This window comes from Pagrus major, chromosome 6 (genome assembly GCF_040436345.1).
Source record: "Pagrus major chromosome 6, Pma_NU_1.0".
Taxonomy (NCBI): domain Eukaryota; kingdom Metazoa; phylum Chordata; class Actinopteri; order Spariformes; family Sparidae; genus Pagrus; species Pagrus major.
In genome coordinates, this window is record NC_133220.1 from 19,843,354 (window position 1) to 19,860,014 (window position 16,661).

General features: G+C 42.3%; 1 protein-coding gene across 1 annotated transcript in view; it reads left to right on the forward strand.

Moving 5' to 3' along the window:
• Positions 1–3,350: 3,350 nt before the first annotated feature.
• The window catches only part of srgap3 (SLIT-ROBO Rho GTPase activating protein 3), a 69,763-nt gene continuing 56,452 nt past the window's right edge, over positions 3,351–16,661 (forward strand). The window contains exon 1 of the mRNA XM_073469255.1: positions 3,351–3,414. Within this exon, the coding sequence (XP_073325356.1) occupies positions 3,351–3,414 (64 nt within the window). The remainder of the gene's footprint in view (positions 3,415–16,661) is intronic.

The following is a 16,661-nucleotide window of genomic DNA, read 5'->3' on the forward strand; positions in this document are numbered from 1 at the left end:
ATTTTAAATGTTAATAAGACAATAATAAAGACTTATGCCTTTTCTTTGATTTTGTGAAGTGTAAGTTGTACAGCTTTTTGTTTTATGCCTTTTTTCAAATGTGGCAGAACGTACACCTGAAACGTGTCAGAAACGTCCTCCTACACCTGTCACCTTGAAATATACATCGGAGCCTGTGTGTTAAAGGTGGAAATGAAATGCAGAGGGTTTCTACAGCGTGGCAGTTTACAGGTTTGACTCACCTCATTGTGAGTCAACAGCCTGTTCCAACCTGAACTGAAAACAGCGAAGGTGACAGACAACACACTGAGTCTCATGAACTGATAAAAAAAACAGTGAAGTACTCAGATGACAGCATCTGCCAGTAAACACATTCGGTCTCTGTTGCTAAAATGCTTTGAAAATCTTTCCTTCATGATTTGAATTCAAATATTCTTTTTCCCATGTATGAACACATGATTCCCATCACATAGGTTGAGGTGTATGAGCATAATTAATTTAAACACAAACATTGAACTAATCTTAACCACATTTGAAGGTTTTAGCACTCCTGTCCTATGTCCTATGGGCATTATGATCATGCATTATCTTGTCCTCGTGGAACAGTTTGTGTGAAGTTTTTATCCCCTTTGTTTGATTTATTCTCGCCTCAGCCGTTTCTTATCTTTTGTATACACAGCTAAAGCCACTTCTGTCACTGATGACATCATCTTCGTCTTTAATTGACAGCGTCAGCTCTGCCAGCAGAGAAGAAGAGGTGGAATAAACAATGGATGCAACAAAGGCGTGACGACACACCTGTTAGATGGCACAAAAGACAATTTTCCTCTTAAAAGATAATGGGTTTGCGCACAGTTGCAGCCACTGCGGTGCCTCCATGATACACATCAAAGCATCAGAGGTGGTGTTGGTGGCTGGTGTGTCATGTCCGAGCCATTTCACCACCAGGCCTCTGCTCTGAGTGTCTGTGCAGCAGCACGTCAGAGATTATCCCCACATGACCTCTGCTGAGATGTGCCATATCTCCTCAACGGTAGAAGACACGGTGAAAGTAATGAAGAGATAAAACTGTGACGTTTCCAGGGAGATGGAGTCTGAACAGGAAGGAGTTTTCATTGTCAGGTCTATTTCTACCTCTGGATAATGATTGTTATCAGCAGATATCAGTGATATGATATGATATGATGTGATGTGTGAAATGCGAATTTAAATTCAGGATTGGGTGGTAACAGATTACAGGTAATGATGTAATTATGTAATCAGATTCCCCCAAAGAGTCACTAAAATCAGCCTGGATTACGTTTGATCACATGTCTGATTAAGTTCTGATTCTGATCACATTGACAATTTTAGCACAACGAAACTTTCTTCCCGATAACCAGAGCTCACGATTATCTCATCAAAAGCACATCTGACATACAGAGCTTCTTAGACATGCGCTCCATTTTGTGGCTGACCTGGCAGGAGAAAAAAATAACAGTGTTGAGTGGAGATGTAAGGTTCAAGCAGCAGCAGGTCCTTCAAACCAGCCTTTCATTCTTGGCAACATCGCCATCAAGAACAATTGTTCTGAATGTGGCCCTCCTAGAGAGGGTTCCAGGGGGTCTGCAGCAATTTATTTTAGATATCATTTCATCCATATGTATCACAATGACATAATGTGTGATTACTCTTGCTGATGGGTTTCATAAACTGTGTGTAATAAAGCAAAAATCCTATCAGGCAGGGGACCCTGGGACAAAATCTTATCACGTGAGGGTCAGCGGTCTAATTTGTGCCACTTTGGTGATCCTTGATGTGAAAAAGTTCAGGAACACCTGACTTACAGTTCAAAATGTGTGCACACTTTTTTGTGGCCGTGTCCATTTTCTTTTTTCAGTGTTAGATTTTGTAAGTAATCTAAAAAGATTAATTTAAAGTATTCAGATTAGATTACATGCTTTAATCCACTTGATAACAATACTGATTACACTAAAATGCCATGTAATTTGTATCAGTAACTGACCACATTTCAAAGTAATCTGACCCAGCCTTGCATTTTACGTGTGTGTGTGTGTGTGTGTGTGTGTGTGTGTGTGTGTGTGTGTGTGTGTGTGTGGACATACTTCAATTTACACCAGTGGAGGCTGATCAATAGAGGGTGCTAGGGCACCTCCTCGCCTCTCCCCACACTAAGAAGAATCACATAGACCTTCAATAAATAAAAAGATTAAAAAAGTGTTAAGTCAGTGCTATGTGACATACAGCACTACAAGCCCAGGGTAAAAAACAACACTCCCCATTGTCTCTCACTGAAGGTGCAGTTGCTCCTTTTCATTGACAAATAACATCTTGGCGGGACCAGTGCAAAATGCATTTGAATTAGTTGAGTTGAGCGGCTCGTGTTGGTAGCTTGAACCTGACCAGATGGACATCAAGACAGAGACAAGACAGGTGATGCTTTAACCAAACATCAGGATCAGACTCTGGATTCAGTCTGACACTCCTGATCCTGTCCTGGTCCAGTGTTCAACTTACACAAGTGTGCTGGTACTTGAATTTTTACCAGCCACAACTGGGTTACACAGCCACATTATGGGGGACCTGTCATCCACCTGGGGAGAGAAACAAAATCAGCATCACTTATAAATAAAGTTTGAGGTAAGGTTAGAGGCATGGTTAGAGTTGGTTAGACAAGAAGTGGTTATGGTAAGTTTGCAGTAAAATGAATTATGAAGTCTCTCTCTCTCTCTCTCTCTCTCTCTCTCTCTCTCTCTCTCTCTCTGTGTGTGTGTGTGAGGGGGGTGCTGCTGCTGCTTGACAATATGAGGAGGCTCACGTGACGATCTTTTAAATTCCTGTCTCCCTGCAGCGCACTTTGTCACAGTGGGGACGGTGTCTGCTGCCTCGCTCCTCCTCTGTACGCATGTCTGCTCATTTCTCGGACACAGAGGGTACACAGGGAGGACTCGGCTGCTCCTTCATCATGTCGTTGTTATAGTTTGGAGCTCGCTGCTTGCTTGTGTTCTTTTGTGTTGAAGGCTTTTTTTTGACTTGACTGGTGCCAGGCAGCAGCAGCAGCAGCAGGAGGAGGAGGACTACGCTCCTCTGCCAGAAAAAAAAAAGAAGAGAAAAAGAAAAAATAATGCAACACTGGTGTTATTTCTGCACTGCTTTCCCCGCGACCAGGTTCATCTGAAGTGTCGGGCTGCAGGAATAATAACACACCCCCGAGGCTTTATTCTCCTCAGTGCGCGGACACTAGTAGAGAAAGGAAGGCGAGGAAAGCGGAGCAGCGGCGTTACAAGTCGGGGGATCATCACCTAAAGACCCGAGAGAGACCTCGACCTCCCCCCAAAACCTGAGGAACGATGTCATCTACCAGATTCAAGAAGGATAAGGAGATCATAGCGGATTATGAGACCCAAGTGAAAGGTGCGGTGTGAGTGTGGTGTGTGTGTCCGCTCTGTGTGCATTGTCTCTGCAGAGGCTGACTCCGGCTGACCCGGAGCCTCGGTCTTTATCAGCCTGCGTGTTTTTTTTGTTTTTTTTTGTTTTTTTTTGCTTTCCTCATTGTGATTTGTGTGTTTTGATGCAATCCGCCTGTTATAGTGTGTTAAAACAGGGAGCACTGACAGAGCCACCGGTTGTATGACAGGTAAACCGTGACAGTCAGCCCAATGACAAGAGCATCAAAGTGCGAGGTTTCATTTTCAGGATTTTCTTTTTTATTATTCTAGTCTCTCTCGTCTGCAAAGGTTTCTCACAGTATCCAGAGGGATGTGTGTGATTTGTCACAGTGTGGCTACAGGATCCTGGTCCTGCAGCTTTGTTGCTGGGTGAAATGTTGAAACCAGTGTAGGATGGATGGAGGACTGTCTGTACTACTGCTCCTCATTCTTTCGCATTCTGGGGCCTGTGCCTTGATCAGATATCTGGGAATAGATTGAATGCACTGGAGGAATACTTGCATCAGTCATATGCTCATTTTCCATTTTCAGTGCTTGTGATGTCAAGGTGGCTTCAGCTTCAGTCCACACACCCTGATCACACGCTGCTCACGTTGGTGCCTTTGATTCATTGTCAGTGATTGGCTGTTTCCTGGCACTGCTCTCACCTGGCAACATGGAGAAAATACTACTGACTGCTTTCCCACAGACTCTATAGCTGTTTTATTATTACTCTATACTGAGTATGTGTCAGGGCTGTGTTAGACATGGGGTCAACATGACTGTATGTGTAGTTTACAGGTTTAGACTTGTACCATTAAATCCTGCTTTATCCAATTTTACCAGTAAAGTCTGTATGAAAAGCATTTAAGCATTGTGAAAAACAAACAAATAAGAGAACTGAACATATATTCTAAGAAATACAGGCCACCCAATCAATGACAAGACACTTAAAGGTTAATTCCACCAATTTTTTTAATTAAAAAGGCGATATCTCTGATTCTGCTGTATCGATTTGTTTTTCAACTGTCCAACAGTGTAAGGGCCCTTGCCGCTATGATGGTGAGAAACAAAATGCTGCGTGTTGGTTTTGATTGACATGAGCTAACACTACAAGTTGACTTATTACTAGCTTCCAATGTGTAGGGTTAGAAAAGCACAACACTCACCAGCAACATTCAGTGTACAGATGATCTGCTTCTCCTCCATTTTCTTGGATACCAGGGTGACAGGTGACAGTTCCCACCCGGTCAGATGTATGATTGGTTGCGTGAAAAAGAGCAATGGTGACGACCCCAGTGCCTTTCTAAAAAGTTGAGAGAGCGTTCTGATTAAAGACGCTGGTGGACACAGGCCTTATAGGAGTGGAATGCTGGACATCTACATTACCCACAATGCAACTTAGCCACTGAGTGACATCACTGGAGTTATCAGAATTCATGCAGCTTCCTGCAGTTCTCCCCTGTAAACACACTTTAATGTGTAAAAGTTGGTGGTGTTACCCTTGAAAGTGACAGTTTGCACAAACAGAACAGACTGGTTACAAGAAGAATTTTTAAGTGGTATCTAGGGTTCATTTTTAAGGAGCTAGACCCATTACTAGCACTCTCACTGTCAGTGGTTTCACTAATGTTACGCCTCAGGGGCTCCAGCTGATCATCCCTGGAGTCATGTACCAGTCAGACCTTTGGATGCTCACAGTGTGAGCAGCTGGATTTGTAGGGAAGATCTACAGACTCACTCTTCTATGATGTGGAAGTGTATCAGCTGCCGATCCGACTGATTCTTAACTACGAGACATCATCTGCTGCTTCTATAACCTCTGTTGTGCCTTATGGCATGTGTGGCCATTCAGAATTCTAGCTTGTGAACAATTCCCATCTTATTTTGCTGCTTTCTTCTTTACTCCAGGCCATTTTTTTGCTAATTCAGGCATCAATTATTCAGCTTAGATCTGAGCATGTCATGAGAGGATTCCTCTCGTTTCACAGAGCCAGGCCTTGTCTGCTCCTCTTTGCATTAGCTGGGGCCCTTGAACTGTGTGAGGAGGAGGATGGATGTTAATTTATGGAGAATGCTGCTTGTTTCTCATTCACAGCTGGTGTGTTGCATTGCCTACAGACACGCAGAGAGCTCTGCTCCTTAGGATCCACCACCACACAACAACAATGGGAATGTTATGAGTTGAAGCAGGCAGCGAGCGAACCGTAATGAAATTCAGATTGGAAATTGCACCTGTCTTGCTCTGAGTTATTGCTTTACGGTTAATGTGTACATGGCAGAAGGGGCCAAATCATCAGCGGGTCATTGATTGGGTCATAACAAGATCACAGGGGTTGTTTTATTATGTATGAGGGCTAATATAAAAATCACTTGGTTTCAGCAGTAGTTTAACAACAAAGAAGAGATGCGGCCGGTATATTCACTAAATTTTGCTTGAACTCAATGGCTGCAGGTGTGAAAACACGACATAATAGAGCATCTAATTCCTCTGTGACAGTGTAACACACCACTCTGCTAAAATCTGAACCCACGGCCATTCATGAATTCTTGACGACCCTCGGGGCTGGCCGCCAAAGCCGGGGTCTCTGAAGGACCTTGGGAGATGGTGTTCACTTTATTCAAGCTGTTCAGCTGGCAGATCCAACATTAGCATGTGAATAGAGAGGGGTCGCACACTGAACAGAGAGAGACTGGCTGAGGAGCTTGGACTCTATTTTGTAGCTAACCACCGTGCGGTTGCTGGACTGCAGCTCGGCCTCCTCCTGTGTGCCAGTTTTACAGGCAGCTCGTGAAGTGTTGCTCTCGGGCTCAACCATCAGCAGCTGTTTGACATTTACATCCGAGGTTAGAGTCTGAAATATGGCTTCACATTAGGGATGAACTGAAACTTCAGTCTTTCAGCCTGGATGCTTTTCAAGTCTGGTGATCATAAGTGAACAAGCTGGCGTAACAGTGGACGAGTAATCTCCATGAACAGATATCAGATATGAATGCAGAAACTGTAGGCAAGGGACAAGATTTTTGTGGTATCCATTTGCGGTCAGAGTAATATTGACCAATCACATTTGAGAGGGCTTTGGTTGCATGCAGTTAAACAGTGGAGAGCAAAAGAAGTGAAAACGAACCGCCCGAAATTTAATCTGGAAACCAATCGGCTATCGACTGACAGTGATTTAGCTTTTTATTCGCTTTTTAAGAATGTATCTGCAAGTGCAGATAAATTAAGAGTCTCTAAACTCCAGCTCCATTCTTGCATCTCAAGTTCCTAATCGGACTGTTAACAATGATGGGGGCACGGAAGAGGAAATCTTGGTCAGATATCTGTTACCCGTTACCTGGATATCCACTAGCTACACCTGAAGCGGAGGACAAGGGGATGAGACACAGCAATAGCAGTAGAGAGAGGTGGTGGTGATACAGCACATGTACAGGACAAAGCTTCGAAACCAAACCTGAGCTTCTTAAAGGAGACCTATTATGCTTTTTCTGGTATTGTCCTTTCCTCCTGTGTGTTATAAAAGGTTCTTGTGCATGTAAAAGGTCTCAAAAGTTTAAAAGCCCAACTTCTGCACTCCTCTCTCCCACAGAAAACACTGCTCCTGAAATGCCTCATCAGTAGTCCGCCTTTAATTCTGTGACTTTGTGACATCACACTTTTGCATAATTTATGCCTATATTCATGATAGAAGTGAAGCTAACTGATGCTGGCTCAGATGTGTGTGAGCTGACCAATCAGAGCAGACTGGGTATTCAGGAGGAGGGGCCTTAAAGAGACAGGAGCTAAAACAGAGTGTTTCAGACAGACGGGGAATACAGTGCTGCAGCACTGGACAGGATGAGAAAACTGATGTGTTTTTGGAGCATTAAAGCGTCTAAACCTATTCTTGTAGTAACCCAAAATAAGATTATGAACCTGAAATGTCTCCTTAAATGACATTTGTAAATGTCAAGACATGGGTGCACCCAGGATAGACTCCATTGTCCTCAGTCCAGTTCAGTTTTATTGAATTGGTCTTGTGGTTACATCTTTTTGCTGTGCTGTTCTTTGACAGAACGGACAGCAGGTTGCCTGTTCTCTTGGCCGTGTTCCCTGAATCACCCTCTGCAATGAATTTCTGATTCGTTGTACTTGGAGTGCAGCACACATTTTTTTCCAGCCCTCATTTTCTGTTCATACACTACCCATTAGTAATAGTATTTTTCCTCTGATGTTTTTCAGATAGAAGTTCTTGGCTTTGTCTAATAGCGTCTGTTCAAAGCCACATATGTGACTTTCTTATGCCCTTTAGACACAACAGAGCTCGATGGTAGTCATTTCCTAGATGAAGCCATTGTCTAAGTCGGTCATTACCCACACTGACACCAATACAACCACTCACAATGACATGCATGCAGATAGACCGATGGACATATAAATGAATTGTGTTTGAGAGGAGGCACAGTTTTGATGTGATGAAAATGACACAAGACTTCATTTGCTTTTTTCCTTGTTCTTTCGTCTAGGCTAGTAACAGCTTTGAGTGGGGAAATAAATGCAGGCAAGTGCTCATGGAAATTGCTCTGTGTCCTCCAGATGTGCAAATTAATGTCAACCACACACACAAACACTGATTCTGAAAAGGATGCTCCCCATCAGACATGACAAAAACCTGAAAGTAATTTGATCGACGTAAATTTCCAATAGGAACTTCACAGGGATCTACCTGAAACATTTCTCCTATTTTGTGCAATTACAGTTTGTATATTTGATCACACACCGTTTCATGTCAAATTAGGTGATATCACTTTATATTCTTATATTCTTTGCACATGTCAACCCTCAGCTTACCATACTGATCTCAACCTATGCCTAACGTGGTCACAAAGCGTACTTATGAAAGTGAAAGTATATTGTGTCTTGTGTAATATGATGATCTTTATAATGACCCCAAAAAGTGTTGTTGGTTTGGTTAAAGGCTGATGAAAATGATGTGTGACGCGAGGTGTGTCTCTGTTTGTTGTTGCTGCAGGCTACAGACAGCTCTGCTGAGGGAGATAAATGTTGAAAGTGGTTCACACTTCATTTGTGCTCTTTTTTTTCTTTTTTCTTTTCTTTAGTAAAGCAAGAGTGAGGATGACTGAAACAGCCTATGGTCTCGTTGCACTCTGAAATACCTACGACTAGTGGTGTCAACTCGGGTTATTACTGGTACTCAATGTGTTGCACAGTTGACGCTGTTGATGTGTCTTGTTACCATCATGGTGTGAGTTGGTTAGTTAGTTATTAACACCCTGCTGGGCGCCAAGAAAGCTGGCCGTGCAGAAACCGACAGGTTGAGAGTTTCAGAAATGGTCGCACTGATTCACCGGCTGAAGATCCTCCAGCTGCCAGCTTGTTTGGCAAACCTGCTGCTGACTGAGAGAGAGCAAAGACAAAATCACCTACAAGCAATTTAGGCAGAATAATCTTCGGTGGGACAGCTTGTTTATTCTTGCCGGCCAATAAATTCCTGGCTTCATTCGGAGTTGGTTTGTTTGTGTGGTGTGGCAGCGAGTAGCCAAACAAACAGGAAGCTCAAGATGCTCTTAGATTGCATGAATTTAGTGTATTAATTGAGCTGACAGTAATGTCTTAAAAGAAAAAGACATTTTGGACAAAATTGCTTATTCACTTTCTTACCGAGACTTAGAGAAGTAGATTGGTACCACTCCCATGTGCGTATGTATGAACCTACTTCCAGCAGCTGGTTAGCTTAGCTTATCATAAAGACAAGAAATAGGTGGAAGCAGCTAGCATGGCTCTATCTTAAGGTAACAAAAACCAGCTACGGGCAGAGGCTCTTTGGCTAAAGCCCCTTTCACACTGGACTAAAAACGCTCAAACACATCTGGCCTCTGTTTTCAGTGGAAAAGGGTACAATCGGCATTCATTTGTGGGTAAATGACTCTGCATTAGTCATCGTTAATTATCGGCAGTGATGGAAACATGACACCCCGCTGGGCTGGCTAATTTTTGCACAATTTTTGGCAAGATGCTATGACATTCTGGACGTTGGTGCATAGATAGTTTTTTGTTAGTTTGCTTTAGTTTGGAAGAGCGACTGAAGTAAAAGACCTCCATAACATTGTCACTGGCTGCTTATAACTATTTCCTGCTTTCTGGCGCGTTTTTGATGGCAAACAACAACAAAAATAAAACAAAAGGCAAACTCGATGATTGGCAATTGGAAATGACTCAATTGCTTATATTTAGCAGTTTTATCCATGTCAGAGAACCTGCACATTCATGCTAATTTTGTGTAAAAATGGTATTAATACAACATGTTATTTAAACCACACAAAAACCAAAGTGTGAAAACTTAAATTTTCTGTTTTACAGGCGATTATGTGCTGGACTATTTCTGCTTTCTGTTTCTCCTATTTCCACTCTTTATGCTGAGCTAACATAGCTGGCTGCTGGTGATAGTTTCATACTCAAAGGTCAATTTTGTAAGAAAGTTGATTTTTGAGTCTCAAGGGGATAAGCCTGTTTGCCAATATCTCAAACTACTCCTTTAAAAAATTTTTTACCTTATGATACATTGAAGAAATGAACATTGTAGAAGTTTGACAAAATATGAATTTCTCATGGCAACATAACAATCAACAGGACAGTGTATTAGCACAGTGCTGCCCACCACATACAGAATCTTACACACTTTGTGTCCATCACCAAGTGAGATCCACTTGTGGCTGTAACCCTTCAATAAACAATATACATTCATGTCAGACTGAGCCATCACAGATCATAGTTTTGCATCCGAGTTCTCTCAACTTAGCTGACTCGGCTCTCGTCTCTATTAACAGTGCGATGAATGCAGCTGCCACTTGATAAATTGAGAGTTTGTTCTGTCCGTTTCACAAGTATTCAAGAGATAATCGGCCTTTCATGAGATGATGAGTGATCCACCAGGCGTAGATTATCACTTAACACAGACTCAGAATGTTTTTTTTGTTTTAGTTTGTGTGCTGGCATTGATGAGCTAGACAAAGGTCCATTAAACGGGAAAACAGTTTCCTCGCTACTTGGTGCCAGTCAGTACACAGTTTCACTTCTCGTTTCATTCAGTTGTCTGTGTTGAAAGAATTTTAATCGGCACTGTCTGGAGGAGTGCAGCTTTCTACACCAGGATTGTATTACAAGTCCAGTAATGCACTGCTGTTTGCTGGGGGGCTCAAATCTAGTTACAGAGCTGTTACACTTAAATTTAATTCAGATCGAGAGTGACTGATCAGACATGCCGAACATGAAACAAATGTATTTTTGAAAGAGCCTACAAAATGAAAAAAGATTGGACAAACTGATGTTTTTTTAATGTAAAAAAAAAAAATTTGCTTAACTAGAATAAAAAAATATAATTATCCAACAAAAGTAAAAGAATTTCCATCTAAACTGTTTAAATGTTTTCTTAATTATGTACATATGTTGGCTTGAGCCGTGAATGTACTTTATAACCTGGTATTATATAAGTAAACGGTGTCAGTGTGCTCTGTGTAAACTGTACTTTAGCTTGAGTCTCAATGGATTTGTTGTTTTTTTCAAAATGCCACAATCTAAAACTGTTTCTTTGTTTGTATCTTTAAACATTCACTGAGAGTTGAAGCCTGATAATGTACCAGAGATGAGTGAAGGTAGTTCAGTTGTCCACATTATTTCAAAGAAAATTCAAATGGAAAAAAAAAATGTTACCGTTATAAAATTGAGAAATCGAAATCCCCAGGAAATGAGGCCATTACTCTGCTTTATTGCGCAACAGATGTTGAGATGTCTGTGTTAGGATGCAGCCACAGTTGATACAAGAAAAAAAAGACATTAAAAAACAAACTTTACTGCTGAGAAACAGTAACCTTAGAAACGGAGGAAAGGGGGCAGTTGTGCAAAAATATCTCCGCAGCGAGAGTTTGAAAAAGTCTCTATTTGAGGAAGTAATTAGTTAAGTTCTCACAGTGTAGGCTTGGGACCTGTTAGATTAACTTTATTATGTACCAGTGAAGTGCTCGTCCCACTGCAGACTTAGATGATTAAAGAGTGCACCTATTTGCAGCCCACAAGTCCCTCTCAGCCGCTGCTGGTGGTAGAAATAGAAGCAGAAGTGGCACAGCATGTTCATTCGTTATTAGGAGTGCGTTTTGTTACATTTGCTCTATAATCTGATTGTGTGTTCTGTAAATTGTGAGAAAATAGTGAAACATGCTAATCACATTTTCCTTAAAGCCCTTGTTGATGTCTTGAAATTGTTTTGTTTTTCAGAGAGATTCAGTTTTTTGGTGCTAATCCTCTCAAAGAGAACCTGAAACTGTGCATAGTTTTGCATTTTTTCCTCATAACTTAAGAAACAGTTAATCTGGTTTCTCTAGAATGTGCACCAAAATAACTGAACTTTAACCTGAAACCTGCAGAAAATAAATGTTTCCTTTTGTTATGACTCACCAGAGGATACACTAAAGACCTGTCTGTCCTCTGTTTATCTCTCAGTCTTTTTTTAACTGAACTCCACTCTCAGTTTCACCTACTTTGAGCCAGTGAAGAGCTGTCCTTGTGTTGATCTTGAGTCGGTGTAGCTGCTGTTTCAGCGGCTCACACACTCGAGTTTTGTACAAAGCTAAATGTTGTTGGATGAATTAAGTCATTTAGAGCTACCAGTGCGTTTCTAATTGCCATATGTGGTGGGAGGATTTAATTTTGATTTGATGCAATCAGTGTTCAGAAAGAAATAGCCAAATTGGGCTGCTGCACAGCCTTATACACAAATTCCTATCATGTCTCAGTGCATACATCGACACGTTCCTCCTCAGTCAAGTCTGCCACCAGACTCCACCTCTCCTCCAATAAGCTGCACCTTCCCCAGGGACTGGTGCACGCCCGTGTTGCCATGGAGACACCTCTCTGGATCCTGGATGCAGCGATGATGGACAGCGAAGCTCTGGAAGGGCGTGTTTCCGGTTGTAGCTCACGCTCGGGCTTCCCCGAAGCATCAGACTCATGTAACACGCAACTGACGTGGTGACGATACAGGCACCAGAGAGGAAATCGATGTCAGAGAGCGGAGAGGCAGTCTGGGATGATTTTCCTTGATTGTCAATGTTTATTTTATTGTCATTGGTAGTTAGGCATTTGCCTTCAAAGCAGCATGGTTTAAGGCTTATATAAGCACAAGACGAGCTCATGTGATGAACATTTCTACAGTCAGGATTGATTTTTAGTTTGACAGAACATCCAGTGGAAAATGGGATAAACCAGCAGATAATTAGGAGGGAGGATTAAGAGTGAGGGACGACTTGGAGACAGAGTGACAGCTGACATCTTGCTGTCGGATGCTCCATCAGCTCACCTCTGCTCCAGCCATTGATTGGTCTCAGCTCCTGTTGTCTTATCTTTGAGTACATGTGCTGCAGCAGTCTGGGCTAATGAGGGAAGATAGAGACAGACAGAGAGGAACCTGACATCAGGAGCACGTCCTCGTCAATCCAAAATTGCATTAATCATTAGGGGATTAATAAAAAAATTAGAAAAAGAAGAAGAGAGAAATGAGGATTAGCTCAACGACTGGAACTTGTATTATGAGACTGAGTGCGAGGGACAGAGAGAGTGAATTAAGGTCTGGATAAGGGTTGTGTCTGTTTTTCGTGTGAATTTGGCTCTGCAGTGTCGAGCTCAGATACTGCAGAGCCGGGCTGGGGATTAGGTTAGTGAAATTTGGCTCGGAGTGGCTTTTGTCTGGTGTGTGTGTGTGTGTGTGTGTCTACATACTGTGTGTGTCTTCGCTACCACATGGTGATGTGAACGCCCGAGGACATTATTTTCAAAGTGTTCAATACTTTCTGAGGCTGGTTATGATTTATAATTTATCCCCATTACACAGAGACACATAGTTCTGTCCTCCACACTCACTGCAGCACTATATAAAAAAAGTCAAATCTATGCTTCTTATTGATTCATTGAAATATTTAAATGTATGCTAAACACAGCTGTAAAGAAGGCACATATATCGTCGAACCCCGCTATAAGCGAGGTGATATTTTAGCTTTATCGTCCTGCAGTGCAGTGATCCATCTCTGCCGCCTGCTGCCCCGTGCAGCCCGGCATCCCCTGCTGCCCTCAGGACGCTCTGCAGAAAATCCCTCTCATCCTCTGTGCTCCAAATTGATCTCGACTTCATTGCGTCAAGACGTCACATGGCCCTCTTAAACAGCAAACTTGCAGTAAAATGCTGCGCCAGTGCATCACCACTGGTGTCCTGAAGTGACTTCAGGAGGAGGCACAGGTTTTATTTTTATAAGGATAATAAGTAACGTCTCGTTTATGACCTGTAAATGTGTCTGTAAACAGTAGTGCTAGGCATACACCAGAGTCTCTGATAACAGTCCTTTGTAGGATGGATCAGTTTGACCTTTTTGCACTGGGCTTACAGCGCCAACATTACAGATATTGTAAGAGAAACTTCACCCAACATGTTTGAGCAACACTCACCTCATGTAGATTATAAATGTTAAATGTTTGTAGTTTTGTCCTTCACTAAGAAAACAAGCTGTATTCAGTTCGAATAACAGTGGATTTTAACAGTGGTGTTGTCGTTGGTGTTACGTAGTTGCAGGACCCAAAAGCAGACGATCAGACAGGAGCGGTTTTAAGGGATTTATTTAACTTGCACAGGTAGATGGTCGTGGGATGAAGCTCAGACTGGAGCAGGATAGCTGAGGGGTAGTCTGGGGGCTCTGGCTGAAGCGCGTGGTGATTTTGGCACGGAGGATCCAGAATAAAGAGAGCTTGGTGGCAGAGGTGCTGGAGGCTGGGTGGTAGTTTGGCACGGAGCTGGTGACGGCTGGTAGCAATCTCTGGAAGAGTGGAGGAGAAAACAAATTAATCAGGAGACCTAAGCACGAGGACATAAGCTCAAGAAACAAAAACACTGAGGTGACTGTGACCATGTACCACGTCTGAGAGACGAAATAATCTGGCAGCGGGGAGAGTGGAGACCAGGGTATAAGAGCTGGCGCTGATTACTCCAAACGCGCTGCAGGTACGTGAAAGACAGCAGCTCCGGGAATCAGGAGACCACACCCAACCTCCGCAGAGCACCTCCTGAAACACACATGCCTGTCCAAACACAATGCCATCCAAACACAAAACAACAAAAACACCATACTACCAGTCCCAACCATGACAAGTGGGGGGAAAAGTATGAAAACATCCATAGAAACCCCTCAAATTGCACCTGCAGCATTATCCATTCCTCTGATGTCCACCAATCATCATGAGCATCGTCCAAACACTCATACTTTTGACAACGTATGGCACACTGCCCCTGATTTGATCCTCATGTAAAACCCTGTTAGGCCTTCAAAATGCATGAGAGTTGGTTTGGACACATAACAGTGCTGGCCCTGAGCTCTTCCACTGGTCAGAATCCCTGTCTTTGTTTAGTCTTTGTTCATTTAAAATGACGGACTTATTAAACTAAACAGTAGACTCAAGACAGCTAGTTTTCTATCCAATGGAAGAGCAAGAAGTAGCCACTCCACACACAAACAGAGACTGGAGGAACAGTGCTGGGCTGTGAGTTGATGTTTGTGACTAAATAGGTCGATTGTCAGCATCTCTCAAAACAACATATATTATCATTGCCAAAACAACATGGCCGTTGCAGCGAACCAGCGACACATGTACTGCACCTTTGTCATCAGTTTTAGGCTGGAAAACTACTTTGTTAGGTTTAGGAAAGCATTGTGGTTTAGGTTAAAATGTATGCACCAACGTTACCTTAGTAACCTACGTTACCTTATGTAGTTGATGTTGCTTCATAAGTTAAAATAACTCACTGTTGACTTTTGGTTTCACACTGGACATGAACAGTGGACTCCTGACTGTCCGTCCCGGGCCTCCTCCCTATACGGACTTTGTACTCTTTATACAACCTCTCCTTACTTCCTCCTTTGCAGCTGTAATAATTACGACATTAACTGCCTAACAACAAATTTAAATATGGGTCGTAATAAGCTGCTTTCATATTCAACCTATATAGTCGTTTTCTGGCCACAATCAGTATTGCGGGTTATGTGATGCAAGCTGGCCTAGAATGACTTTTTCACACAATCATTCATTACATAAATAATGGTAAAATAGTAAATACAGTTTTCTGAGCATCTGAGGTATTCTGAAATCATAATTTCATCCATATATGTCCAATAAAATTTGAAAAGTATTGCAGAACTGCATTATTTTCATGCCAGACTTGTGTAGGGGGCCAACAGGAAGTCAGCTGGCTCAGACAGAGGAAGTCTCAACCAGCTGTGCTGCGCTTGATCTGTGAACCCAAAAAATGTAAAGTCTAAAAAAAAACATTTTGGGCGTATACGTCCTCTTATGAGTTCTCCTAATACATCCATATGCTAATGCGCTCATCTGATAACGAGCTTGACAGGAGCATGTGTGAAAATTAATATGGAAGTTGTCATTTGATAACTTTGGGTGGAGTGCACCTCCACAAGACAGTTTTCCGTTAAACTGTAGTCCGAATTTATTTTTTATGCCAGCCAAATACCGTACTGTGCTGCAACACAGCTGCTAATACAAGGCTTCGTCTGTGAGGGTTCAAAGTTCAGGGATCTCCTACATCCTCCCATTGTTTCCAGAGGTTTTCCTGTGCGGTGAGGAGTCAAGTGGTCGCTGCGCTTTCAATTCCTGTCCCTCAGCGGTGCAGGAGGAATCGTATTGTTGAGCAGGTGTCCAGTGGAAGTGGTTGGACTCTTATAACGATGATAAATGTACTCTAGGTCAGGAATGTAAAGTATCTGTTGTGAATATATACTGTCTGCTCCTAAAATATGTCATAATTAACATGTACAGTAATTCACGGAGCAGCAGGAATGAAGCTGCAGAACATGAAAACATGACTGTTGACTTCAGACAGATATCAGAGTAGCTGGACATCTACAACCGATGTGTGTTTTGCTCACACTACAGTCACATTCTATGCATGAAAATAAATGAATATGCACACATGGAAACATACTTTGAACTTAATGAATTGTTGTTATGAACAGTCTGCATGTTAATTCATGTGGACTGTAAATCCCAGTTGTCTGCAGACAACTCCAGTTCAAAAGAAAAAAAGCTTTAGATGTGAGCAGCGTAATAATCCTCCTCCATCATTAGTTTAGTGTTTCAGAAAGACACTGATTAGGGATGTTTTTGGATGATTGCAGCTTTTG